General features: G+C 38.7%; 1 protein-coding gene and 1 long non-coding RNA gene across 8 annotated transcripts in view; one reads left to right on the top strand and one right to left on the bottom strand.

Annotated features, from left to right (window-relative positions):
- The window catches only part of FCHSD2 (FCH and double SH3 domains 2), a 298,964-nt gene that overhangs the window by 3,120 nt on the left and 269,180 nt on the right, over window positions 1-26,664 (bottom strand). For all 5 annotated transcript variants that reach the window (XM_019811869.2, XM_019811868.3, XM_011286612.4 and 2 more), the window contains 7 exons: window positions 21,306-21,467; window positions 8,655-8,789; window positions 3,238-3,321; window positions 2,941-3,118; window positions 2,421-2,641; window positions 1,357-1,486; window positions 1,132-1,214 (listed from right to left, as the gene is read on the bottom strand). In XM_019811869.2, the coding sequence (XP_019667428.1) occupies window positions 1,132-1,214; window positions 1,357-1,486; window positions 2,421-2,641; window positions 2,941-3,118; window positions 3,238-3,321; window positions 8,655-8,789; window positions 21,306-21,467 (993 nt within the window). The remainder of the gene's footprint in view (window positions 1-1,131; window positions 1,215-1,356; window positions 1,487-2,420; window positions 2,642-2,940; window positions 3,119-3,237; window positions 3,322-8,654; window positions 8,790-21,305; window positions 21,468-26,664) is intronic.
- On the top strand, window positions 3,118-11,198 carry LOC105260962. 3 transcript variants are annotated; one of them, XR_006586305.1, is made up of 4 exons: window positions 3,118-4,217; window positions 7,935-7,985; window positions 10,214-10,299; window positions 10,568-10,630. It is a non-coding gene; the product is annotated as an uncharacterized LOC105260962 (long non-coding RNA). The 3 variants fall into 3 exon arrangements; XR_006586306.1 differs by having other exon boundaries at window positions 10,571-10,614; XR_002736231.2 differs by having other exon boundaries at window positions 10,214-11,198.

The raw sequence follows: 26,664 nt of genomic DNA, 5'->3' as shown, positions 1-26,664 counted from the left end.
AGATTGTACGGGGAGAATGAGAGTGAATTTAATGACTTCAGGAGAAGCAAGCCATGGACAGAACCCTGAGAAGCATCAGCAGAGATGGGCTGAAGCACAGAAGCCCATACAGGTCAATGAAAAGGAAGCGCCAGAAAGTAGAGAGCAAACCAGGAAAGGGCAGTGGAATAAACTGGCTCACTTCTCATTCTCACTCTTATCCACCAGTCTATGTCACTATCTTGCTTGAACCACTGCTCCAGTCTCCTAATGGCTCCCATGTCCCTTCTGCCACCTTCCATTCACTCTCACTTAGAAGCCACAGCAATGTTTCAAAATGGAAAACCAGTCACATCACTGTCCTACTTACAACTTTGCAATGGCTAAGAACCAAGTCCTTAACAAGGCGCTCAGTACACATCTGCTGAATTAGCCAAAGGAAGTGAGTGGTTCAAGGAATGGTGTCAAATGCTGATAAGCAAGTCAAGGAAAATAAATGTACTGGATGAGTGTGGGAAAGTTATGACCTTGGAAGGGCTGTTTCACAGTGAGGTGGTGGGGTAGAGTGAGGGATGAGTACAGGTGATTATTTGTAAGAGATTCTCCTTGAGAATAGAAGCTCTTAAACCTCAAAAGGACACGAAGTATATCTCATTTCATCTCTGTGTTCCTCATAGAGAGAAATATAAGCTTGGAAAATAATTAATCAATGTTTGCTGGAAAAAAACTGCTTGTTTCACACTTAGACCACTTTAATGCTTGCTATAATTTAAATACACCTTTCATAGCTATCTCACCATAGCTCAGTAAAAAAAACTACCAGTCTAGACTAGACCTTCCAAGATGTGTTGAGTTTTTAAAAAATATTTATCTTGAGAGAGAGAAAGAGAGAGTACTTGAGCAGGGGAAGAGGCAGAAAGAGAGGGAGAGAGAATGCCAAGTAGGCTCCGCGTGATGCTTAACTGACTGAGCCGCAGGTGCCCTGCATGTATTTTTACAGACTTCATTTTCAAGAGCTCTTTTTATCTTCCCAAACTCATATGATCCTTGCGTGGGGGAATCAGCATAACACAGAGGCCACAGGGAAACATTAACTGCTACCTTTCAATTTGGAAGAACTGCATTCTATAACAGGTAAGATAAGAGACTTACGGGTCGCAGTTTGCCATATGAGGTCTCAGGAGTATGCCTTGGTGCCTGTGAGCATCCCGGCGATTCGGTATGGAAGCTGTTTTCTAAGGGAGGGAATCAAGCAGCTTGTTTTATTTGTGTTGTTGGGCAATGAAAATGCTAATAACAAATCTGTTTGCTCTTCAGGTAAACATGTGGATGTCTGAATAAAAATGTATTTAGATCCATGCCCAGGAAAACCCTTACCATTTGCTGAGGGAGAGCGTGGGAAGTACTGGGAGCTCCTCTTATCGGGGCTGGGGTAAGGGCTGCTGGGAGGCTGGTCATACAGCGGCAGTGGAGGCAGGGAGCCTGGTGGCTTGGGGGAAGGAGAGATCTGCCACAAAGGAAAGAGGTTACAAAGTGCTCACCTCAGGAAGCTTGAGAGGCAAGTTGGCTTCCCTAATTCAGACATGTTACTTTTCTCTGCAGCTAAGTTACGACTATCAACAATTTTGGTCAGCCTCATCAGAAGCACATGAACTTAGAATAACCACCACAAATCCCAATTTTGTGATGCATTTAACTTTTTCTCCTCAGAGAGCTCATTATACTACTGATTTTAGTCAAACCATTCTCTAGAGTTCTACTGAAAACACACTAAATCAGTCAATGCAATAAATCTAGTGAAGAAAAAAAAGGGGACAAATTCTATTTTTTTGTGTTAAGAAAATAATTGGCTGTTTTCGACTTCCCCAAATTTTGTAAATGTCAGACTAAGTGTTCACAATACCACACACACAAGATGGGGAGACATGTTCCTGGGCCTGCCACACCTGCTATGACAGATCTGAATTAGGTTTCCCGTAAAGGCAAGTTTTGCTATGATCAGCTGAGCCTAGAGCCATATGAGTATAATGGGGCTCCGCCATTAGTCCTCTGAAATGGACTGGCAGGCAGGCTCTGACAGTGGTGGATAGAAAGCAGTATTTTTACTATATAAACTAACTGCAGAGACAATAAATTCCCTCTCTGGTTTCTTTCTCTCTACCAAACCACTTTTTTGTATGTCACATACAACTTATCATTTTGGTTAACTGATTCAGAGAAAAGAAAGTGGGCAAATGGAGGTGTTATATGGTCATTACCCGAGAGCCAGGTTGATGAGTCTCTGCTTTTCCAAACCCAATTTTTTGCATAAACGTGGCAACCGAGGACTGGAGTGGGGAGGTGGGGCTGAGATTGCAGCCTGTGTTTGCGTGGGTCAGCCACCTCTTGGGAGTCATTTTCTTTAACCACCTTTTAATTCAGCTTTCTCCCCTCTCATGTACCTGAATCTCTCTCATCCACGGAGTGTCACCATTTTCTGAGGCTGAAAGTTCTTCCACTAGCACCGATGGGAAGACTCCAATCCGCCCACTGAATTCCCCTTCCCAGAAGCCATCGTCATCCTGGTTTTCTTTGTTCAGGATTCGGATGATTGCCCCCTCAGGAAAGGATAACTCATCATCTGTTTGGCCCTCATAGTCATAAAGTGCTTTCACGAAACAGACTAGGTAGGAAGAGGGAGAAAATGCAGTAAGAACACGGACAGCCAGGTTCCTTTTGCAACCACCCCTATGCTCACGTGGCAACTAAAAGAGGATCATACAGAGTAAGAGTAATTTTTTTTACTCACTGAAGATCAACTTCAGGGTTCCACCCTACAGGATAAATGTGACCAAATTATGGAAAATATATCATAGAATAGGAATAAAGATATGCTTTTTAACCTACGGAAGGCTGACTCCAGGGCAATACTGTTTAGGCCAAAATGTGACCAAATAAAGAGTGCCTTGTTTCAGTCTTTACCACTGGCATCTCCGTTGAGGCTGCCTGAAACGAGCTCGGCCTCCGTGGAATTGCTGGATGTGTGTGACCGACTGTCCAAAGCAGCCAAGGACTGCAGCATGCTCAGTAGACTGTTCGAGGTGGGAAACTGTAGGTACTTTTCTGGCACATAACCCACTTGGCCAACTTTATTTCGAGCCTGAGTAAAAGACATGTGACAAAATAGGTTTGCACACACAATCTGGACAGGGCAAAACAAGAACCAAAACAAACTCCTAAAATGTCACAAGAAGGGGCGATATGAGCAAAGGAATATACCTTTACCCAGTCTTCCATATCTCCATCTTCAATCACTTCTAACACCTCATGTTCCTCAATGGTCAACTCATCTGGTTGAGAAGCCTGCAATGTAGGATGGTCATGGACAAAATTAAAAAGGTTAGATAAAGAGCAGATGTGCGCTGATCATAACAAAAACTGGGGATCAAAATATTGAAATGATTTTGAAAAACATACCAAACATAAAAATTTAAGTGTTGTAAAACTATCGTAATGAGGTGAAGTTTTACTTTAAAAAATTAAACAAAATAAAGCCACAGCAAAAACTGGAGAAACGGAATCCTCAAGAGACAATCAGGTGCAGTGAACATAGCACTCTGCTGGAAGCAGGGGACCAGGGTTCCAGCTCCAGCTTGTTTCTATTGGTTATTCAACTTCTTGATGCCTCCATTTCTTCAAAATGACAATCCTGCCATTCTGGGGAGGATGAGGGAGTCAATGTGGGATGAATAAGCTGAGAACCATGATGATCTGTGAAGCACAGGCACAGGAGCAAGCGCTGAATTAGAACGGCACCCGAGGGCTACCATGGAGGCGCAGGCCGTGAAAATGCAGAGAACTATGTACATGGATTGGATGACAGCTTGAGCAGCGCCTAGAACTGATCTGGAATCACTGTGCGATAAACAATGGCCAGGAGAATTAGAGTTGCAGGAAAGAAAATGGCTGAGATCGTCCACAATTTGGATTTATTATGCTCTAACTTAACTGTGGAGAATGGGCTGATCCACTTAGATGCTTTCGTACAGGCTGCTAACTGTGATGGTTTTATGGTCTCTGACGTAGGAGTTCACTAGCGCTGGCCACCCAGATGCTGCTCCCGAGACTGCAGAATCTGAGCGCAACCTCTAAGGGGCTCAGCAGAGAGGCTGGAGAGAAACTGTGTGGCTTTGTTTCCTAAAGAGACTTGCCTGTCACACGTAGCAGGGCGGGGCCTGCTAGCATCTTCTGGTTCTCTGGTGAGCAGTCTTAAAAGCATTCCCCAAGTCCCAAGATTAGTAACAACTATATAACCAAACTGTAAGACCCTACAGTTTTTCAAATCTCACAATCTCAATGTGTAAAGTATCTCCAGGTTACACAAGCAAAAAGTAAGGCAAGAAAATGGGTCACATTACTAAGCCTCATTTCCCATTTTGTGTACATTATAATACTTTATTAAACCCAGATTCTGGATGTTGCCATAGCTGCTTGAGATGTTAAAATAGCATTGAAAATGGCTGACCAGTCACAGAAATACTCCAGGACCAGAATTTTAAGTAAATTACCTCTGATCTCAAAACATGAGGATAAAAGGCTCATTGATTCATGATAGCTTTTCCAGTGGGATTTCTTCACTAATCCCAAAACACACTATGCTTTGACTATGCCAGGAAAAGGCACCCATATAACAAAAACATTTTCCTTAATTCCACGGTAAGACTTAAATAGTAACAACACAACCTGACTTCAGTGTGAGTGAGAACCAAAGCAGGAAGGATAAGAACACCTTTAAGTATACCGCTGCCCTTGTAAAAAAGTCAGGGAGGTCCATGCAAGTTGTTCAGTGCTGTTATAGAATATCAGCAGACACCAACCCCAAACAGTAATTAATGCTTCCACTTGACAAGGTCATGTCCTCTGCATGGCAACTCAAGACTCTACAGAGTTTGGTCACCATGGTTTCTCAAAGCTTTGGCCCCATACACTATTGCCTCTTCTCTGAACACACCATGTTATTCCTTGCCTCTATGCTTTTACCAGACTGTTTCTTTTTTCCAGCAGGCCCTGCTCTCTCTTTCCCATCTGGCAAACAGATTTAGATTACTGTGGATTCAAGTCCAGTTTCAGTCTGTTTCTAAGGGCAAGTGTCCATAAGATCTCTCTGAGCGTCAGTTTTCTTTTCTATTCCTATTAGAATGTAAGCTCCATGAAGGCAGAGATTTTTGTCTGTAATTGACCAATGCCATGTCCTCAAGCTTAGAAAAGAACAGGACGGTACACGGAAGGTACTCAATTAATATTTGTTGATTTAATGGGTTTGTTGATAATATCTTCCATATTGAGTTATTAAAGAGATTAGAAAAGCATAAATATGGTACCAGGCATACAGTATTTCACAAATGGTAGCTATTAGAATTACTCATGATTTGAGGCCCAGCTCATATGTTTTTCCAGACCACTCCCAAGGAGCTGGTTGCTTCTTCCTTCTTTTGTTGTAAGGCTTTGCACATCTCTCTAATGAGAACTACCATGGCACTCTACTTAGTTGTTTGCCCTTGTAGGGTTCCCACTAGAATGACTTATGCAGGGAATGTAATTCTTCTCATTTATCCCAACTGAAGTCAGCAAGTGGTCAGGAAATGTTTTTTAAATAAACACGTGGTCTCACACTGCCCCCTGAAATCCTAATATCCAGGGACGACCAGAACTGTAGAAGCGGCCAAGTCCTCCATTCCCACCACTACCTCTCTAAATTTCCTATTTTCTTTGAAAACAGTATACTTTTTCCTGATTATAAAAATAATACATGTTCACTGTAGAAAAGCTGGAAATATGCATAACTGAAATCTTAAGGTACACGAGCATTTTATTCTTCTGGCATAACATATCATTTCTTCTTACATAAAAAAACTTTCATTAATATAATTTTTAATTATCTTCATAATATTTTATGTTTACTGTTACGTTATATGAATGGTTAATTTATTTAACAATCCCTTGTTGGATTGCCAACTTTCAGCTATTATAAAAATAGTACTATGATGAAAGAACATTTTGTGTCCAAAATCATTTTCTATACTGTGATCATTTCCTTAGGATCTATGCTAGTAGGGTCAAAAGTTACGAGCATTTATTTATTTTTGAGAGAGAGAGAGGGAGAGAGAGTGCATAAGCAGGGGAGGGGAGGAGAGGGGGAGAGAGGGAGAGGGAGAAGGAGAGGGAGAGGGGGTGAGAGAGGGAGAGAGGGAGAGGGAGAGAGAGGGAGAGAGGGAGAGAGAGAGACAGAGAGACAGAGAGACAGAGAGAGAGAGAATCCGAACCAGGCTCCAGACTCAGCTGTCAGCACAGAGCCTGACACGGGGCTCGAATTCACGAACCATGAGATCATGACCTGAGCCCAAGTTAGATGCTTAACTGACTGAGCCACCCAGGTGCCCCCAAAATTATGAGCATTTTTAATCTAATCCTTAAATATAATGTTTCTTTGTCCTCACTAGATTAATCCAGGCCTGCTTTGCTGGTCTGGACTATGGGAATCACCATTAGGCTTACAGTTCATTTCTCTCTATTCTAATCTATCCCATATAGCATCTATACCACGACCAGGGTTTACCTTCTTAAAAGCCCAATCTGATTTTAGGACATCCAGAGGTCCCTACCAGCCAGGATAAAAGTCATACTTTAGTCTGGTCTCCAAGGCCCTTTACTCTCTGACAGCAAACATCTTTATTTCCAGCTGCTCTAATCCCCACACTTGATGCTCACCCACCACCAAATGTAACATTTCCTGAACATCCCATACTCTCATCAAACTGTGTCTCTTATCTTTTATTCTTTTTGCTTAGAAGGTTCTTTCCCTTCTCACTGTATCTAGTAAGATCTTACTCATGACCTAACTGAAATGCCACCTCATCTATGGAATTGCTTCCAACTATCACAGGAAAAATTAGCCGTTTTAACCCTACTATAAATGTTTTCATACATACTCTACTTTTCAGCTTAATATTTATTCCCCCCAGACTATCCATCTGGGGAGGGAGCAGGAATTGTGTCCACTAATTCTTGCATCCCTGAAACATATCACATACTGGACACTGAGTGACTGTTCAGTGATTAAATGATTAAACAGATTTTTACAGTCCAGTTTACTATAGAGACATGCCTGGCATATGTCAATAGAGGGGATGTTGGATGGATGTGAGCTATTTATAATCACTCAGACACTCGGGACCCTCTCCATTAAGGGACCTTAAATTTTAATTCTGGAACTTCAAAGTAAATATCATACTGACACGTGAGATGGGAAAACATTCCCAACCCTACTTGTATAATACTCTAGAACACCTTTCTAAGTATCTCAGCAGAAGATTTGAAATTTTCAAAAGATTATCAAAATAGTTTATTTTGAAAAAGAACTCCAGCCCTTTTAGGAAAGAGGAAGTATTCTTTTTTTTTTTTTTTTTAAAGTTTATTTATTTTGAGAGAGAGAGAGAGACTGAGAGTATGTGTACACAAGTTGGGCAAATGAGAAGTCAGTTATATATTTAGGTGGTCAGGGGAGACCTGAGGAGAGGCTCTATTTGAGCTGAGCCTCAGTGAAGGGCAGTACGCAGCCAACCAAGATTTGGGGAAAGATGTTCTAGGTGGAGGGAGCAGTGAGTGCAAAGTTGTCAAGTCAGGAAGGAGCATGGTGCCATAGTGGCTAATGTGTGGTGACTGGGCTGGGTAGGGAAATGGTCTGACATCAAGTTAGGGAGACTGTCAGGGGCCAGATCAATCTGAACACTATAGACTCTAGTGAAAAGTCTGTTTTTCTATGTGTGATGGAAAGCTTGTAAGAGGTTTTTAGACAGGGGAATAAAATAACCTCCTTTATGTGTTAAAGATAATTCTGACTGAAAAGTGGACAATGGACTTTTGGGAGGGAGGCAAGTATGCAGAAGGCTACCAATTATGTTTTTTTTCTTTTACAGTAACTGAAGCAATGGCCTAGACCAAGATGGTGAAAGGCGAATGGGCTCAGGGTATGTTTTGGAGGTAGCATCAAGAGGGTTGGTCAATGGACTGATGAGGGGAGTGAAACTCTATTTTGTGTGAGTAAAAAGTTTATGTGAAAGCAGAGCAGGGGTGAGAGAGACTAAGAACTATTATACCAAATCAAATTTGGAAATTCTGGCATCTTTTTATCCAGGTCCCTACTTACTATGGAAATAAGAGGTGGTCATATTAAGATTAGGAAAGGTAAAGTTTAACAAAACTGCTTTGTAAAACAATTTTCTTTTAATATCAACTTTGAGCGTCATCCTAATGGAGGGTCTGTGCCAAAGCAGGCAACTGATAATAAGGGTAAGATTTCTATTTACTGAAAATTTACTAGATGCCAGGCACTATGCTAAATACTTTGCTATAAAGTGTTATTTCTAATCTTCAAACTAGTGCTGTATATTACCTCCATAATAGAGATAAGAAAACGGAGGCTCACAGAGACGAAGGGACTAATCAGTATGGTCATATAGCTTGTAAGTGGCATTTTAATCCAGGCAGTCTGAGGTCAGAGTCTAGACTGTTCACCACTATGTTATATTGTCTCTGATATTAACTGAACACCAATTTTAGGGCTAGGTAGATATAGTCATCTGTGTCTTCAGCATTGCCACTATTTCAAATGAGCACTAGGTTACAGAAATACACACCTTGTAGGAATAAACAACTTTGCAGGTGAGTGGATAATTTCTCAAGGTGCCAGAAGGGCTGGAACTGCTATCGTCAAAAACATCCATGTTGTCTTCAAACTCTTCTCCTTCTTCTCTTTCGGGGTCTGCATTAAGCTGGGGAAAATTAGAAGCCATTAATTACCTAGCTTGCTTACTTCAAGAAAATGAGTGAAGCAGGAAAAAACACTTAAAACCTGACTGTTTCAAACATTAATTACTTATTCAACTGCACAGAGAAAAACGTATCTATTCTCTTTTGCATTTTTCATGTTATGAAAGGGCCAAGTTCTTTTTTTTTAAGATTTTATTTTTAAGTAATCTCTATAGCCAACACGGGGCTTGAATTCACAACCCCAAGATCAAGAGTTATAATGCTCTATCAGGCCCTCTGAAAGGATCAGGTGTTTTTGTTTTGTTTTTAAAAACCAAGAGTAAAATGTCATTCAAATACATAAATGTTTATCCTTATCAGTATCCTTTCTCTTTTCACTGTTAAATACTAATAAAGACCTTTTACCATTTAAAAAAAAATGTTTACTTACTTTTGAGAGAGAGTGAGCAAGCAGGGGAGGATCAGAGAGAGGATCCGAAGGAGGCTCTGCACTGTCAGCATAGAGCCTGATGCGGGGCTTGAACTCACGAACTGGGATATCATACCCTGAGCCAAAGTTGGATGTTTAACTGACTAAGCCACCCTGGCGCCCAAAGGCCTTTTACCATTTTAAACTGATCGTACTGGGAAACGTTAGAAAGATTTCTAAATGCTATCCAAGGATGTGGAGAAACAGGCTTTCCTCTACCATTAGCAGAAATGTAAACTGATATGGGGTGCCTGGGTGGCTCAGTCGGTTAAGCATCTAACTTCAGCTCAGGTCATGATCTTGTGGTTCGTTGAGTTTAAGCCCTGCATTGGGCTCTGTGCTGACAGCTCAGAGCATGGAGCCTGATCTGGATTCTGTGTCTTCCTCTCTCTGACCCTGCTCTGCTCACAGTCTCCCTCAAAAATAAAAATAATAAAAACACTGAAAAGAGTTTTAGAAAAAAAAAGTAAGCTTATAATCCTTAAAAATATAACAAAAATAAACCCTACTGAAATTAAAAACAAAACATACCACTTGATCTAGCAATTTCACTTGTGTGAATATACTATGGAGAAATAAAGGATCAGGATGTAACACTATAGATCTTACTCAACTTACAATGGCATTATGTCCGAAAAACCTCATCATATGTTGAAAAATATCCTGAGTTGAAAATGCATTCAATTACCCTACTGAACATTATAGCTTAGCTTAGCCTAGTCCACTTGGGGCTTACATTAGCCCTTACGCTTACACTAGCCTCCAGTTGGGCAAAACCACCTAACACAGAGACTATTTTATAATAATAAAGTGCTGAATATCTCATGTAATTTATAGATGGTCCCCAACTTACGATGGTTTGACTTACAATTTTTCGTTTTGTGATAATGCAAAAGTAATACACTTTCAGTAGAAAACATACTTTAAAATTTAAATTTTGATCTTTTTCCGGGCTAGCGACATGGTACAATATTCTCTCGTGGTGCAGCAGCAGCAGCAAGCTACGGCTCCCAGTCAGCCACAATGTCACAAGGGCAAACAAGGTATGCTCACAACCAGTGTGTATCCATACAATCATTCTGGGGTTCACTCTCAGTACAGTATTCAATAATTGGGTATAACAAATGTATTTACCTAGAGTACTGTCCATGATACTGAAGTACAAATAGTATTTATATGAACACAAATATCTGACAGGGGGAAGAAGAATAACACAACAAAGAATGGAAATAGAGATGGCTGTTTTTAATATCTCTCTCTCTTTACAGTCTGAACTATTAGAATAAGCATGTCTTACTCTTTTTTTTCAAGTAGGCTTCATGCCTGGTGTGGAGCCCAGTGTAGGGCTTGAACCTATGACCCTGATATCAAGACCTGAGCTGAGATCAAGAGTGGATGTTCAACCAACTGAGCCACCCAGATGCCCCAAATATGTCTTACTTTTTAAAGTAAAAATCTAAAAAAGAGGAAACAAAACAGGCAAAGTTTCTTTGTTTCTAGCTACATATAAACATCTATTTAGCTACTTTTTCACATGTTCAAACATCCGAAGGCACAAATGTTTACACATTAAAGATATAAGAAATGGATGGTCAGAATCAGGTCTCACAATAGACCGATTAACTGAAATATCAAATACCTACAACATGCTGAACACTGTGCTAGGCTCTTAGATATCAAATGGAGGACATGGTTTGCTTTGCAAAAGCTCATACTCTAGAGTGGAGAAGCCATCACAACTAAATGCTGAGTGCGCAGGGGGTCCTGTGAATAGGAAGGTCAGAGAAGACTTCCTGGCATTCAGTGAGTTGCAAAGTAGAGGCCTCCTATACAGTCCACTTTTACTTTTTAGTGAATTAAAGTGATTTCTATTGAGCACTAATGTTTAAAACTGACTCTATTCTTAACTGCTATTTCCATAATAAAATTCTATAGAAATGTGTGTGTGTGTGTGTGGGGGGGAGTGTTCTAAAAGAAAAAGTAGCACATATTTCCTGTCAAATGTATTGCCTACACTTCATGAGCCCTTGTAATATTCTCATTATTTTATAACTATTATTGGAAATTCTTCCCAGCTGAGTCAGATAATCATGTGCCTCGTCTTACAAATAATTTCATCTATGGTCAGTCAGGTCAATGACAAAATAGGCTCAAATCATGACCTTTCAAATCATCTCAGGCTATGATTCCGTTGTTCTCCAAAAAGGCACTGTGTCATATAAAAGGTGAGGATCACATGCTAAAAACTGCCATAAAATGTAAACATATCTACACAGAAGATACTGCTTTCATACTCTAGTAAAGGTTATAGATGTTAAAAAAACCCCACAACTGTGGGCATTGAAACAAAACAACACAAAACACCCGTATATCTATAAAAACTAAAATTAAAGCCAGTGTGGGTAGAACACATTTCCAAAAATATAGAAGGAATGTTAATATGCACTGTGCTTTGGCACTGGGAATCAATCCAAAACATTTTATCTTGGCAACACTGTTTGGTACTAAACATTCCTTTCTTTCCCCTTTATTTTGAGTCCATTGTTTGAGTCTCATAGAAGGGAATGGAAGGTTGCAGTGACAGCAAAAGGGGTCAGGGCCGTGTGCTTTTGCATGGCTCCAGAAGCTTTCCAAAGTATGTCACTGTGGAACAACTTCTGCCTTTTCCCTCTTCCACCCTCTGTAACCTCACTGTTACAATATTTTCTTGACCCAGCATTTCTAAAATCACATTCTTCCTCTGTTTCTTAACAACTGCTCTCTTAGCCCTTTTCCTTCCTGTCACCTGACAGAACTTCAATTAAAACTATTCTTCCCAGCTGTGCTAATGTTTTTCCTTTCTTAGATGTTGTAAAATGCTTACTCTCTTTGCAAGGGCAGATAAGAAGCAGATTTCTGGGTTGGTATTATTAGCTATCTCCTTGTACTCAGCAAAACAACCTCTGAAGGGTTTCATCAACTTTATGGGACTGTAATGAACTAGAAAGCAATACTAGGTCCCTGGGTCTGACAGACTTGAGTTTGAATGCTGAGTGTGCCATTTATGGCTGTGTGACCTTGGGCAAATTACTGAACTTCTCGACTTCAATGACCTTATCTTATAATGAAGACAATTACTTCATATCATAAAGATTAAATTAGGTGACATATTTAAACCCCTAACACACGCTCAATACCTAGAAAGTACTTAAATCATTATTCTATTTTGCTCCTTACAACTCACTAGCAGAACCTCGGAGCTTCATCTGGACAGAGAAGTGACCATATTGAACATCATTCCAAATACAACACAAGTAGATTATAAAAGATAACATTGAAAATATCAGCAAAGTGAATTTCTGTTTCCAGATAAGATGGGAGCGTCAGGGACCAGATTTAAACTCCTTCCAGAAACAACTAAAAAACTGTTCAAAATATATGAACCCTGGACATGATGCACTTAAGGACAGTGATCCCTGTGGAATGGGAAACAATTTTGTCAACTTAGGAAAGAGCTATTTAAATCCAAACAAATCAGAGAAAAGGAAATAAAAACCAGAGCAGAAATCAATACAAAAGACAACAGAAAAACAACAGGGGGGGAAATCAGTGAAGTCAAAAGCTGATTCATTCTTTTTTTTAAACTTATTTATTTATTATTTTGAGAGACAGAGAAAGAGCAAGTGGGAGAGGCAGAGAGGGAGAGAGAATCCCAAGCAGGTTTCACATCGCCAGAACAAGCCCAATGGGGGGCCTGAACTCAGGAACTGTGAGATCAGGACCACAGCTGAAGACTGACAGTTAACCGACAAAGGTACCCTGCTGAGTGCCTGTGCCCAGTCTCCGTTTGAGAATTCTCAGCAAAGATGGTGCTTCCAAGAGCCACTCAGGCGCCCCCGAATCTAGTTCTTTATCACATGAATAAACCTCTAGCAGAATGATCAGGAATAAAGTGTAGACACAAATAACCAATATCAAGAATGAGAGAAGTGATGCCCCTACAGATTCTCTAGATAATGAAAGAAGAATAAAGGAATATTATAAACAACTTGTTCCAATAAAGTTGGCAACTTAGATAGAATGGACTAATTCCTTGAAAGACACAAATGATAAAAATCCACTCAAGAAGAATAACCTGAATGACTCTATATGTACTAAAGACACCGGATTTGTTGTTACAAGAAAACTTCCATAAGGAAAACTTCAGGCTCAGATAACACACTCTGATGAAGTATATCAAACATTTAAGAAAGAAAAATTCTACACAATTCTACATAAGCTTCCAGAAAATTGAAGAGGAAGGGATACTTTTCAAATTATTCTGAGACAACCATTATACCAAAACCAGACAAAAACATTACAAGAGAAGAAAACTATAGACTAATCTCTGCCATGAACAGAGACAAAAATGCTCATCAAAATTTTAACAAATCCAATTTAACAATTTCAATCAACATATAAAAAGGGTAATGTATCATGATACAAGTAGAGTTTATCAGTAATACAAAGTTTGTTTAATATTTGAAAAATCATCAATGCAATTTACCATATAAACAAACTAAAAAAAAAATCATTTCACAAGATTCAGCATCCATTCCTATTAGTAAATTAAATAGAGGAAACTCCTCAATATGGTAAAGGGCATCTACAAAAACCCGTCTGTTAACATCATACTTAATGGTAAAAGACTGAATGTTTTCTCCCTAAGTGCAGAAACAAGGCAAGAACATCCATTGGCCCTAAACTACTGGAGATGCTAACAGTTACAGTAGTAATAATATGCAGGTGACATGATTATCTACACAGAAAACCTACACAAAAGCTACAACTAATAAATGAGTTTAGCAAAGTTAAAGGATATAAGATCAATACGCAAAGATCAATTATATTTCTGTATGTTAGCAATGAGCAATTGGAAGTTGAAATTTAAAAAACACTTGAAACAGTGCCAAAAACTTTAAAATAAAGATAAATCTGAAAAAAAGATGCAAGACCTATACACTGAAAGCTATAAAACACTGCTGAGGGAAATTAAAGTTAAATAAATGGAGAGGTATTATGTTAATGGGTTGGAAGACTCAATATTGTTAAAACATCAACTATCTTCAAACTGACTTACAAATAGATTCATCACAATCCTATTTTTAAAAATCCTAGTAGGGTTTTTGTTTGTTTGTTTGTTTGTTTTTTTGTAGAAAATGGCAGTTTAAATTTATATGGCAATGCAAAGGACACAGAATACCCAAAACAACCTTGAGAAAGAAGAAAGCTGGACGTTAAATATCCTGGATTTAAAATTTTAAAAAAGAGAGAGAGAGGGAGAAGAAAGTTGGAGAATTTACACTACCTAACTTCAAGGCTAATTACGAAGTTACATTAATCAAAACAATGTAGCATTGGCATCAGGACAGATAAACAGATCAACAGAACGAAACAAAAAGTCCAAAAATAAACCCACACATATATGGTTAATTGATTTTTGACAAAGATGTGAAGGTAATTCAGTGGAGAAAGGGCAGTCTTTTCAACAACAACAAAAAGGATATACATATACATATATACAAAGATTAACTCAAACTGGGTCACAGAATTAACTGTATAACCCAAAACTATAAAATTTCTAGAAGAAAATATAGGAGAAAATCTATTATGACCTTGGGTTTGGCAAATATTTATTTGTCAAAGAAATCATAGCTTGTGAAAGCTACCATACCATACCACACCACAGCATGGTCCATAAAAGAAAAAAAAAATTAAGTGGGGACTTCATCAAACTTAAAAATGTCTGGTCTTTAACGTTTATTTATTTTTGGGACAGAGAGAGACAGAGCATGAATGGGGGAGGGGCAGAGAGAGAGGGAGACACAGAATCCAAAACAGGCTCCAGGCTCTGAGCCATCAGCCCAGAGCCTGACGCAGGGCTCGAACTCACGGACCACGAGATCGTGACCTGGCTGAAGTCGGACGCTTAACCGACTGCGCCACCCAGGCACCCCAAAAATGTCTGGTCTTTAAAAGATACTGTTAAAATGAAAAGACAAGCCATAGACTTGATTTGGGAGAAAATTAATCATCTATCTGACAAAGGGTTTGTATACAGAATACAAAAAGAATTCTCAAAACTCAATAAAAAGAAAACAAGCAATAAAATATAGGCAAAAGATCTGAACAGACACTTCACCAAAGAATATATGCAGATGGAAAATAAGCATATGAAAAGATGCTCAACATTATCAGTGAGATACAAATCAAAAATATAGCGATACACTACTGCACACCCATTAGAATATCTAAAATCAAACACCAACCATACCAAGTGTTGGTGAGGCTATGAAACAACTAGAACACTAGTATCCTTTGGATGGGCATGTAAAATGGTACGACCACTTTGGAAGTTTCCTAAGATGTTAAACACATACCCACTGTCTGACCCACTCAAAACATAAGCAGTTTTACTTGTAATAGTCTCTCCAAAACCCAAATTCCCATCATCAGGTGAACTGATAAACAAACTGTGGTGTACTCATACAATGGAATACTACTCAGCAATAAAAAAAAAACAACAATCAATTATTGATGAGCAATAACACGGATGATCCTCAAAATAATCATGTTGAGTGAAAGACCAAAAAAAAAAAAAAGGTACATATTGTATGATTCTGTTCATACAAAATTCTAGGAAATATAAACTAACCCACAATGGGAGCAGATCAGTGGTTGACTGAAGGGCTGGAAGGAGCATGAGGAAATTTTTGAGGGTGGTGGATATGTTCATTATCTTAATTGTCACAAGGGTTTCACTGCTGTATACACATGTCAAAATATATCAAATTGTACACTTTAAATATGTGTAGCCTACTATATTATCAATTATACCTCAGCAAAGCTGTCAAAAAATATCAGTAAAGCTTGAGAATTTTAATGACAACTGGCCATGTAGTACCTGAAGATGTTATAAGATGATTAATTACATCAAAAATAGGATGTTCAATGATGATTCAACAGAATCATCAAAGGAAAAAAAAGTATGGTAAAGAGCAGGGCTTTAGAAGCAGACATATGCGGGTTCAAATCTAGCTCTCTCCACTTACTAGCTGTGTGCCACTGGGAGATATTTAATTCTTCCAAGTCTGTCTTCTCATCTGTAAATACATTCAGGACCATTGTGATCATTAATTGAAATAATGTATGAATGTACCTAACATAGTACCTGGTACAGTAGAGATGCTTTTTTGTGAACTTCCTGTTTTTAATAGTATTTTAAGGTCAGTTGGTGGAATTAGACTGCTTTATCTTCAGGTGTGGATTAGTATTTTTGAACATGTACTACGTATATGGATTTGTGTCAGGTACTTTGCTTGTTGTTATGGGTATGCAGAAAATTAAAGAACACAATACAGCTGGAGATACTTCTCTTAGAACTGAAATTCTCCACATCTTTTCAATGCCCATCTTTTGGTCTTGGCTGTTAGTGAGACTGGTTCTCTCAATCTGTGGATACAAACTCAGCAGACATTATACTCAGTTTGTAACTCCCAGCACTTAGCAAAGGGTCTCATGAGGCGTGCAGGCTCCACACATGCTTACTGAATTGAATTAAATTCAACTGAATTAAATCCTACTGAAAATATGAAATGTCAGTTTCAATAATAGTGTGGCCTATTTGGGTATGGAGTTTAATCCAATAACAAGACCACTAACCACTTGGAAAAACTGTAAATACGGAAGTGCCTAAAAATTTTTGCAGGTGTATGCTATTATTTTCTACTGTTTACATTTATCTCATTACAAAAAGCCATTGTTTCTTTTCTTTGGGATCAGGACAAGCCAACAAACAGATTTTCATATTTCAAAAACAAAACCCATTATACTGCAAAGACTATTAGGCATTTAACAAGGCAGATGAGAACTAAACTACCATCCTGATGTTTAAAAATATTTAATTTCCTTGCCTTTCAAACACATTATTCAGCATGGTCTTCATAATGAGGAAAGTCAGAATTTATTTCTATGCAACTCTGCAAAATGCTCACGCTCTTAGGGAGGTTGCACAACAAAGTGGATGCCAGGATGTCTGTTATATAGGGGAAATGATAGGGGAAATGGCTGAAGATAAGGAAGTCATGTAAACACTGTCAGCTATAGTTTGAGAATCTAGGGGGAAAAAAAGAACAAAACCCAACCTTAAACAAAGAACTATAAATCTCCAACCTATGAATTCTACTTCTAAGAATCTGTATTATAGAAATCTATTCCCACTATGGAAAAAAGAAGTATGTACACAAATATCTCTTTCAGAGACACTCTTTCAGAGTATTATTTATTTATAATATCTGGAAGCAATCTAAATATTGAACCTATAAGAGAGCAGTTAAGTGAATTATGGTATGCCTTCCTGAGGGAATACTACACAGACATGAAAAGAAAGATTATGAAGACTGTCCAGCAAAATGGAATGCTAGATGGAAAAATATACAAAATTAACTTTATTATGACAAATAAGTTTAAAAAAAGAATAGAAAGAGGACAGAATTACATTAAGTTGCTAACAGTGGTGTCATAAGGACGGAGTTTGGGGTCATTTTTTTCCTCTACCTAACTTTCTAATTTTTTTCTAATCCAGTTTTATAACTTTTTCTATTCTAAAATTAATATAACTTCAAAATTAAACTGAGTATGGGTTTTTGAGTAAGAGAAGAAAGGAAAATAAGAGAAGGGAGGAATGACTGGCAGAAAGGCTGACTGGGCTACTGGTAGCAATCTAACCATAAGAGGTTATGTATGAGCTCTAGTTTACCATCAGCTGAGTAGCTATATTAACAGACTGTTCTCCATTAAAAAATATTGCTGTATTCTGTGATTCTTTTTCTATGTTTCTTCCCAACCCTCTATCTGTACCACAGCATAATATAGAAGGCAAAAAGTTAATACTCAAGAAAGTATAGTTCCTTATTCTGTAAGGTAAAAAGACTATATATTTTAAAAACATTTATCTTCTAATAAGGCCCTTTACACTGTTAATGTGTAACATTAAAATTAACCATGTTTTCCCGATGGAAGGGAACTCTAAACTTGATGACTAATGCTTTTGTTGGCATCTATAATGGAAGAAGTAATTTGGTCCCCAGATGTGTATTTCTGCTTCATGATCCTAGCCAGCAGCTGCCAGTGTGAAGAGAAGAGATACAACTTCTTCTAAATTACTTCAGTGCAGTCATTTAAAAGCAGGTTAAATAAATACTGGGACTTCATTAAGCTGTTTTGTGCCCACATCTCTCCTTTATTTATACAGTAGCCTCCCTTCCTTATCAGCAGGAGATATGTTCCAAGACCTCAAGTGGATGTTTGAACCCATAGAAGTACCAGTAGGGCCACACCCTACAGACTATGTTTTTTCCTACACATACATACCTGTGCTACAGTTTAATTTATAAATCAGGCCCAGTAAGAGATAAATAACAATAGTAATAACACATAAGTTACAATAATATACTGTAATAAAAGTTTGTGAACGTGGTCTCTCTCTCTCTCAAAATATCTTATTGTACTGTACTTATCCTTCTTCCTGTGGTGATGTGAGATAAAATGCCTACGTGACAAGATGAAGTGAGGTGAATGACGTAGGCATTGTAACGCAGCGTTAAGCTACCACTGACCTTCTGACAATAGGTCAGGAGGATCATCTGTGTCTAGATAGTTGCTTCCATGGCTGACCATGGTAACTGAAACCAAGAAAAGTGACACCATGGATAAAGGGGGCACTACTGGACTGTTAGTAGAGCTTCCACAAAATATATCCCTCGGCTGAAAGCAGGATGACACAAGCTCCATGATACTGACTAGAGGTAAGGAAGAATGGGTTAGGATTGCAAAATGTTCTCTTCGCAGAAAATGTGATGTTTCTAGATGAGCTCATGTCTTTGGACAGTTCTCAAAAACACCGAATTTATTCAACACTTACTACCAGAATGTACTACTCACTGACAGACTGTACTAGGCATATCTTCTTCATTTCCTTCCTTCACACTCAGAAGCCCTTCTTTATCTCATGTTAAAATTCTTCAAGGACTATCTCAACTGACAGTTCCTTCATGGGGCAAACGTCTTTCCTATTTTTCCACCTGGTATTAAACTTTTTTAACAGCATTTCACAAAATCATAAGATTTTGGAGTTGGAGGGGAGCTTAGATCATTTAACTTAACTTTCTCTCTGAAACACGGAGAGAAGGGTTTTTTCCCCAGGTGTGTTGATGAGTTAGAAATAGGCGTTTCAAGTTTGCCACAGAGGAACCCAGTCATACACTGCCATGGATCACTAAGATCTATAAAGGTCTGAGTTCTGTCTGCTCTACCAGCTTGCAAGCTCTTCAAGGAGAGAGACCAATTCTTGTTCATCTCCAATTTGCTCAGGAAGTAGGCACACAGGGAGGGGATAAATGCCTGCCCAGTTGATTTAGTTAGAAAAGATACTAGTCCAAGAGAAATCATGGGTTTATTGGTTGCCAACAGTGCTACTGAAGAGTCCAAAAGAAAGTGTGTGCCTGGGATTTGCTGTCATCCTACATTCTGTACAACAAAATTACTTGAAGTGGATGGTAACTGTGACGTTCAAAAGATGCATTAGAAAGAGATATTCCATGACATGGAACAACTCTATTGTATTGAAAACAGGCCAGGCTCTTCTAACCCTGACGTCAAGTAGGTGATGTGTGCCTATTTTCTCTAGCTGGATTACCATTAATAGTCAAATAAACTTTCAATAGATTGCTTTTCCTTAAAATGCACACCCACACACAATCTTTTTAAAATGCGCAAGTGTATTCCCATTAGAAAATCAGAATGCTATGTGAAAAAATCGACAAAACTTTCAGGAATGTTCTTAAACTTTAGCCAATTTCTCTCGCAAGGATGCCTTTTATCTGAAGGGCACAAGCACTGAAGAGGCACTTTGGATACAGTAGGAAGTTGTGAGATTAGAGTTTTAGCTTTTAGTTTGCCACTATTCCATCTATTCAGCCATCCATTCTTTCATTTCTTCCTTCAACAGATATTTATTGAGTACTTACTATGTGCCAGGCACTTTGCTGTGCACTGAATCAGACAGACATGGTAATTACATTCCAGAGAGGACGATAGACAAAGAACACAAAGCAAAGATCGTAATAAATGCCATAAGGAAATAAACAGGATGAGACAGAGTAATGGGTAGGAAGCAGCAGTAGGAATTACTTTAGTCTGACCAGCTATAGACATCATATATCCACTTATGTAACAACAGGCAAGTCAATGAACTTTTCTGGCACTCAGATCTCCAACATGAATAACTAAGGTTGAACTGGATGACATCAAAGTGGAAAATGCCCTGGACTTGAAGCAAGAAAATGCTAGCTTGAGCTCTGACCATACTTGCACTATCTCCCTGATGAAAAATACAGTGAACAGAGTGTGAAAGCCCTTGTGAATCAAATAATTAAGCCAGAGACTAAAAGTGTTCCTTTCTTTTTTAAGTTTATTTACTTATTTACAGAGAAAGAGAGAGAGAGGCAGAGAGAGAGGGAGAGGGAGAATCCCAGGCACATGGGGCTTGATCTCATGAACTGTGAGATCATGCATGACCTCCGCTGAAACCAAGAGTTGGACGTTCAACCAACTGAGCCATCCAGGCACCCCCTTTTCTCTTTTTAAGATTGTTTCTGACTCTCTGGATGTCAGTTTTCAGAGAAGACCTCTGAGAACTTCAGAAACACTAGATTAAAATTTTTATTCCATGACTTCCAGACAAGAAACATATCTACTTCATTTTGGGATAAGGAATTTGGTAAAGTGGCACTAATAAACCAACTAGTGATAATACGTTCTTCACTGCATATTAAAAATAAAAAGCATGACTTTTTCCCTCTTCCTGCACCAAGTTTAACTCAGTGACAGGCCAAAGAAAAGAAACCAAACTGCTAGCAAAACCGTTATTTTTTCTTTTAAATTTTGGCTATTATCAGGTTTGGTGACACAGTCAAAGAATAGCATCCTTCAGTGAAAGTCTGCCCATTACAGCCAAGAAGAGAAATCCTACCGAGTGTAAAGTGCCATTATTGGTCACTGCAGGAAGGCGAGCCCATCGTTCATTTTCCAGTTCTTCCATTACTTGATTCATTGCACTCTTTAGCCACGTGTCCACAGAAACACCGATCTGCTTTAGCAGGTCCAGCCGGGCTTCAGCTTTCAACTTAATTATCTAAGAAAACCAAGAAAATGGTGAGACATCAAGGCACTTTTTCCTCAATGTGTTTTTTAAGTTATTCTTGATTTACTAATTAGAATAATCTTGGTATTCACTAGCAATGCTTCCTTGGCATAGAGGTTAATTTTTCACTTGGAGAGGGGGAGACGGAGCGGGGAATAGAAGTAGGGAGAGGAGAGGAAACACAAGAACAGAAATGAGGGCAAATGGCACACTCGCATCTTGACAAGACACATCAAACCTAACTTATGAACAGGAAGATATGAATACACCATCAAGTCTGCATTCTTCCCCTCTTAGGAAGGCTAGGCCTCAGGATATCCTAAAATCCAGCCTTTTTGACAGCCTTTTAACCTATCTCTTGGACTTTTTCTTCTCTATAATCTACCTCTTACAAGTTTGCGAAGGTCACCATGTCACTCCCTGGTTAAAAACTTCCATGACTCCTGACTGAACTACTGGGTAAAGATTTAAGTTAAATTATGATGTAGCTATCAGAAATAATAAAATACAGCAATAAAATTCTCCAAACTGAATTCTCCAAATTCAAGAAACAGAAAGACTGCTTGTGCTTTGACTCTTGTTCTAAGCCATAAGCACGTAACCGCAGAACCAGTCTAAACCTGTCCCAATCAAACAGTAACTGCTTTGCTCTAATAGCCAGGCCTCTGAAAGTCAGCCAGTGACAGCCCCACACATCTGCAAGGCAGCCAGTAAACCACAGCCTCACTCCAGAAATCACCAGTGTTCAAGCTTCTACTCCTGCTTCAGACAGTCCACCAATCCCTATACACCACAGCCAGAGGTGAGCCAATCTGTAAAACATTTTCAGTTTTGAAAATCTGCCAATCCCTGAAATCCACAATTCTTAAAACCTTGTATATCGGTTCTATTTTGTTTAGAGATTGTGTTTGTAAGTATTACTCTCTTGCTTAGCAAGTAGTAAAGTCAGTTTCACTGTTTCACGTATTACAGAGGTGGTCTCTTCCTTCAACATTGCAAGGTTCCACTGAGAAAATGTTGATTATTTGATAATTCCAACCCTCACTTTATAGCCTTCTGTGGGACTTCTGGACAAACAAGTGTGCTCACTGAACCCTTCTGGCATGCGATTCTGATCACTCTCTAGATTCTCCATCGGGAGAGCTGGTATTAAAACTGATCTGAACTCTGGGGGCACCTGGGTGGCTCTGTTGGGAGAGTAAGTGACTCTTGATCTCAGGGTTATGAGTTCAAGCCCCACACTGGGCATGGAGCCTACTCAGAAAAAAAAAAATTCTCTGACTTCTGACTTGTTTCACTGAGCTCTCATTGCTGTATTTATCTTGTATTCCTAAGATTAAGCATACATCTTTTTAAAAATGGAGATAAAATTCACATTACATAAAATTTGCCATCTTAATCATTTTTAAGTGTACAATTCAGTAGTTTTGGATATCATATACATCTTTATAAAGCAATTAGAATTTCTGGTTTGGAGACAGTGTTTGGTAAATAGCCTTGCAAAAACCTGTTTATTCTTCTAACAACTGTTTACTGAGATAAAGCTTGCATATACTGTAAGATTCATCCATTTAAAGTGTACAGTTCAATGATTCACAGTATATTCACAGATATGCAACTATCACCACAATCACTTTTTAGAACATTTTAATCACCTCCAAAAGAAACCTCGTATCCTTTATTGCTCCCTCACCCCTCATTTCAATTATTGTTCTTTCTCTATATACAGATTTACCTATTCTGAACATTTTTTAGCAGTGAGCTGTCAGCACAGAGCCTGATGTGGGGCTCGAACTCTGAACGGTGAGATCATGACCTAAGCTGAAGTTGGATGCTTACCTGACTGACCCACCCAGGAGCCCATATTCTGAACATTTAATATAAATAGAACCATATGTGGTCTTTTGTGATTGGCTTCTTTGAATTAGCATAATGTTTCAAGGTTCATCCATGTTGTAACATGTATCAGTATTTCATTCCTTTTTATGGCTATATAACATTCTATTGGATACACCACATTTTATTTATCCATTTGTCAGTTAACCGACACTTGGGTGATTTCAGTTTTTTGTCTAATATGAATAATGTTCCTTTACAAATTAGTGTACAAGTTTTTGTGTAAACATGCTTTCTTTTCTCTTGGGTATATACCTAGGACTGGAATTACTTAGTCATAAAATAATGCTATATTGAACCACTGGGGAAATGCCAGGCTGTTTTCTGCCTCATTTGATAATCCCCCCAGCAGGGTGTGAGGGTTAACATTTCTCCACATCTGGAAAACACTTGTTAACGTCTTTCTTTTTGATTCTAGCCATTCTAGTGAGTATGAAGTAGTATCTCATTGTAGTTTTGATATGTATTTCCTTGATGACTAATGATGTCAAGTATATTTTCATGTGCTTATTAGTCATCTGTGTATCTTCTCTGGAGAAATGTCTGTCTATTCAGACCTTTTGCCCATTTTTAAAATGGACTGTTGCTGTTTTATTTTGTCTTTGTCCTTTAAAAAATATTTATTTATTTATTTAGAGAGTACAAGTGGGGGAAAGGGGCAGGGGGGGGAGAGAGAGAGAGAGAGAGGGAGAGAGAGAGAGAGAGAGAGAGAGAGAGAGAGAGAGAGAGAGAATCCCAAGCAGGCTCTACACTCATCATGGAACCCAACATGGGGCTCAATCTCACAACAGTGAGATCATGACCTGAACCAAAATCAAGAGTCGGTCACTCAACTGACTGAGCCACCCAGGTACCCCTTGTCTTTGTCTTTATTGTAAGTTTTCATGTATTCTAGATAAAAGTCCCTCATCAGATACATGATTTGCAGATTACTTTTTCCCATCCTGTGTGTTGTCTTTCACTTTACTTCAAAATTTTTTTTAATTATTAATTTTTTGAGAGAAAGCATGCATATGTTGAGTGCAGAAAGGGCAGAAAGAGAGGGAGAGAATCTTAATCTCAAGACGTGAGGCTTGATCTCAAGAACGGTGAGATCATGACCTGAGCTGAAATCAAGAGCTGAAAGCTTAACTGATGAGCCACCCAAACGCCCCAAGAGATAGTTTTTTTAAAATGATGCTTTGAAAAATCACATCTTACAGATGTATCTTATAGATACATAATCTTGGTGTATTAACAATGTCAATTAACTGATTTTAATATAAAATTTAACATAAGCACATCCAAATGTCAAGCCACAGTTGAGTTTATAAAACTTTTTGGCTTGACATGTGGATAAAGTTATAAAGTCTGTAAATCTAATATGGGCTTAGTTACTTTACCTTCAAAATATCATTTCTCTAAGGTAAGGACTGTGTCTGTTGCAACTCTACTATTTAGGGCAATGCCTGGCATGTGTAGGAAATGAATAATGGTAGATGGTAGTATTTGCCATTCTAAATTACCTTTGGTTTCTTAAAAACACTCTAAACAATTTTTATCACATAGGATTATACCATTTCATTCAATCCACACAACAATTCTGAGGATGGATATCATAAACTCCATTACAGATGAGAAAAATGATTTAACCAAAGTCCCATCGATTTTGGTAAACTGTTATTCCCAATGAATCATGCCTCTTGCTATCCAAGTAGTCCCCTCTCGCATTGATTCCGGGCTTATCCATGTGATCTGCTTTGATGGAACATATGCAAATTTGATGCAGAGATTTGATAAGTGCAAGTAAAGTTGATTTCTTGGAATGTATCTCCATCATGTAAGGAAGCCCAGTTTAGCATAATTGAGGATGAAAGACCACTTGGAAAAAAGGCCTAGCCCTCTAGCAGACCCTCTAAGATGTATGCAGCTCCTTGAGTAATCTCAGGAAAAACCTGCAAAAGAAATGCATAGTCAACACCCAGAATGGTGAGAGATAATAAATAGCTTTTGCCATAAAGTTGTGTGTGTGTGTGTTTTAAGGCAGCCACAGATTGTTGTGTTTAAATAATTTAGTTTCCAAATATCTGGGGATTTTTCAGGTATCTGTTAATTGATTTTTAATTCTGATGGTCGGAGAACATACTCAGACTGATATCAATACTTTTAAACTAACTTGACACTGGTTTATGCTGAACATTCTGTGTGTACTTTAAAAGAACAAATACTCTATACTCTTGTAGGGTAGAGTCTTCTTTAAATGACAATTAAGGTAAAATTAGTTGATAGTGTTGTTCAAGTCTCCTGTATCCTTGCTGATTTTTTCTTTTTTTTTTTTTTAATTTTTTTTTCAACGTTTTTAATTTATTTTTGGGACAGAGAGAAACAGAGCATGAACGGGGGAGGGGCAGAGAGAGAGGGAGACACAGCATCGGAAACAGGCTCCAGGCTCCGAGCCATCAGCCCAGAGCCTGACGCGGGGCTTGAACTCACGGACCGCGAGATCGTGACCTGGCTGAAGTCAGACGCTTAACCGACTGCGCCACCCAGGCGCCCCACCTTGCTGATTTTCTAGCTCCTTCTTCTAATTACTGAAAGGAATGTTGAAATCTCCAACTACCATGGTAGATTTGTTTATTTCTCCTTTCAGTTAGGCCAGTTTTGCTTCATGTACTTAGTAGCTCTATTATTAGTTATATACACATCCAGAATTGTTACACTGTCTTCTTCTTCTTCTTCTTCTTCTTTTTTTTTAATGTTTTTATTTAACTTTGAGAGAGAGAGAGACAGAGCCGGAGCTGGGGAGGGGCAGAGACAGAGGGAGACAGAATCTGAAGCAGGCTCCAGACTCTGAGCTCAGCACAGAGCCCGAAGTGGGGCTTGAACTCACAAACTGAGATCCTGACCTGAGCCGAAGTCGGATGCCCAAGTGACTGAGCCACCCAGGTGCCCTGAGAATTGTTATGTTTTCTTGATGGAGAAGATGATGAACACCTTATTTTTAATCATTATAAATGATCCCTTTTAATATTTCTTGTCCTGTAGTTTACTTTGATATTACAACCACTCCAATATTTTAACGGTTGATGTTGTTCCCCTGTGGTGAGCAACAGCTGAACTTTCTGTTAATTATTTTTGCCTTCCAGCTACTGTTTCCTGTCAAGCTCCTGGGAGTTTCTGTTCCATACATGTATTTAGGTTTGGCCCAGGATATGGACGGTTATTTACATATATGCAAACTTGAGGGCTTCCTGACAGCCATTCTAAAGCCAATTAAGACCAAGGCTCTATGCTTGAAAACAACCCCTTGCAA

This window comes from Felis catus, chromosome D1 (assembly GCF_018350175.1).
Source record: "Felis catus isolate Fca126 chromosome D1, F.catus_Fca126_mat1.0, whole genome shotgun sequence".
Taxonomy (NCBI): domain Eukaryota; kingdom Metazoa; phylum Chordata; class Mammalia; order Carnivora; family Felidae; genus Felis; species Felis catus.
This window is presented reverse-complemented; position numbering and strand designations above follow the sequence as displayed.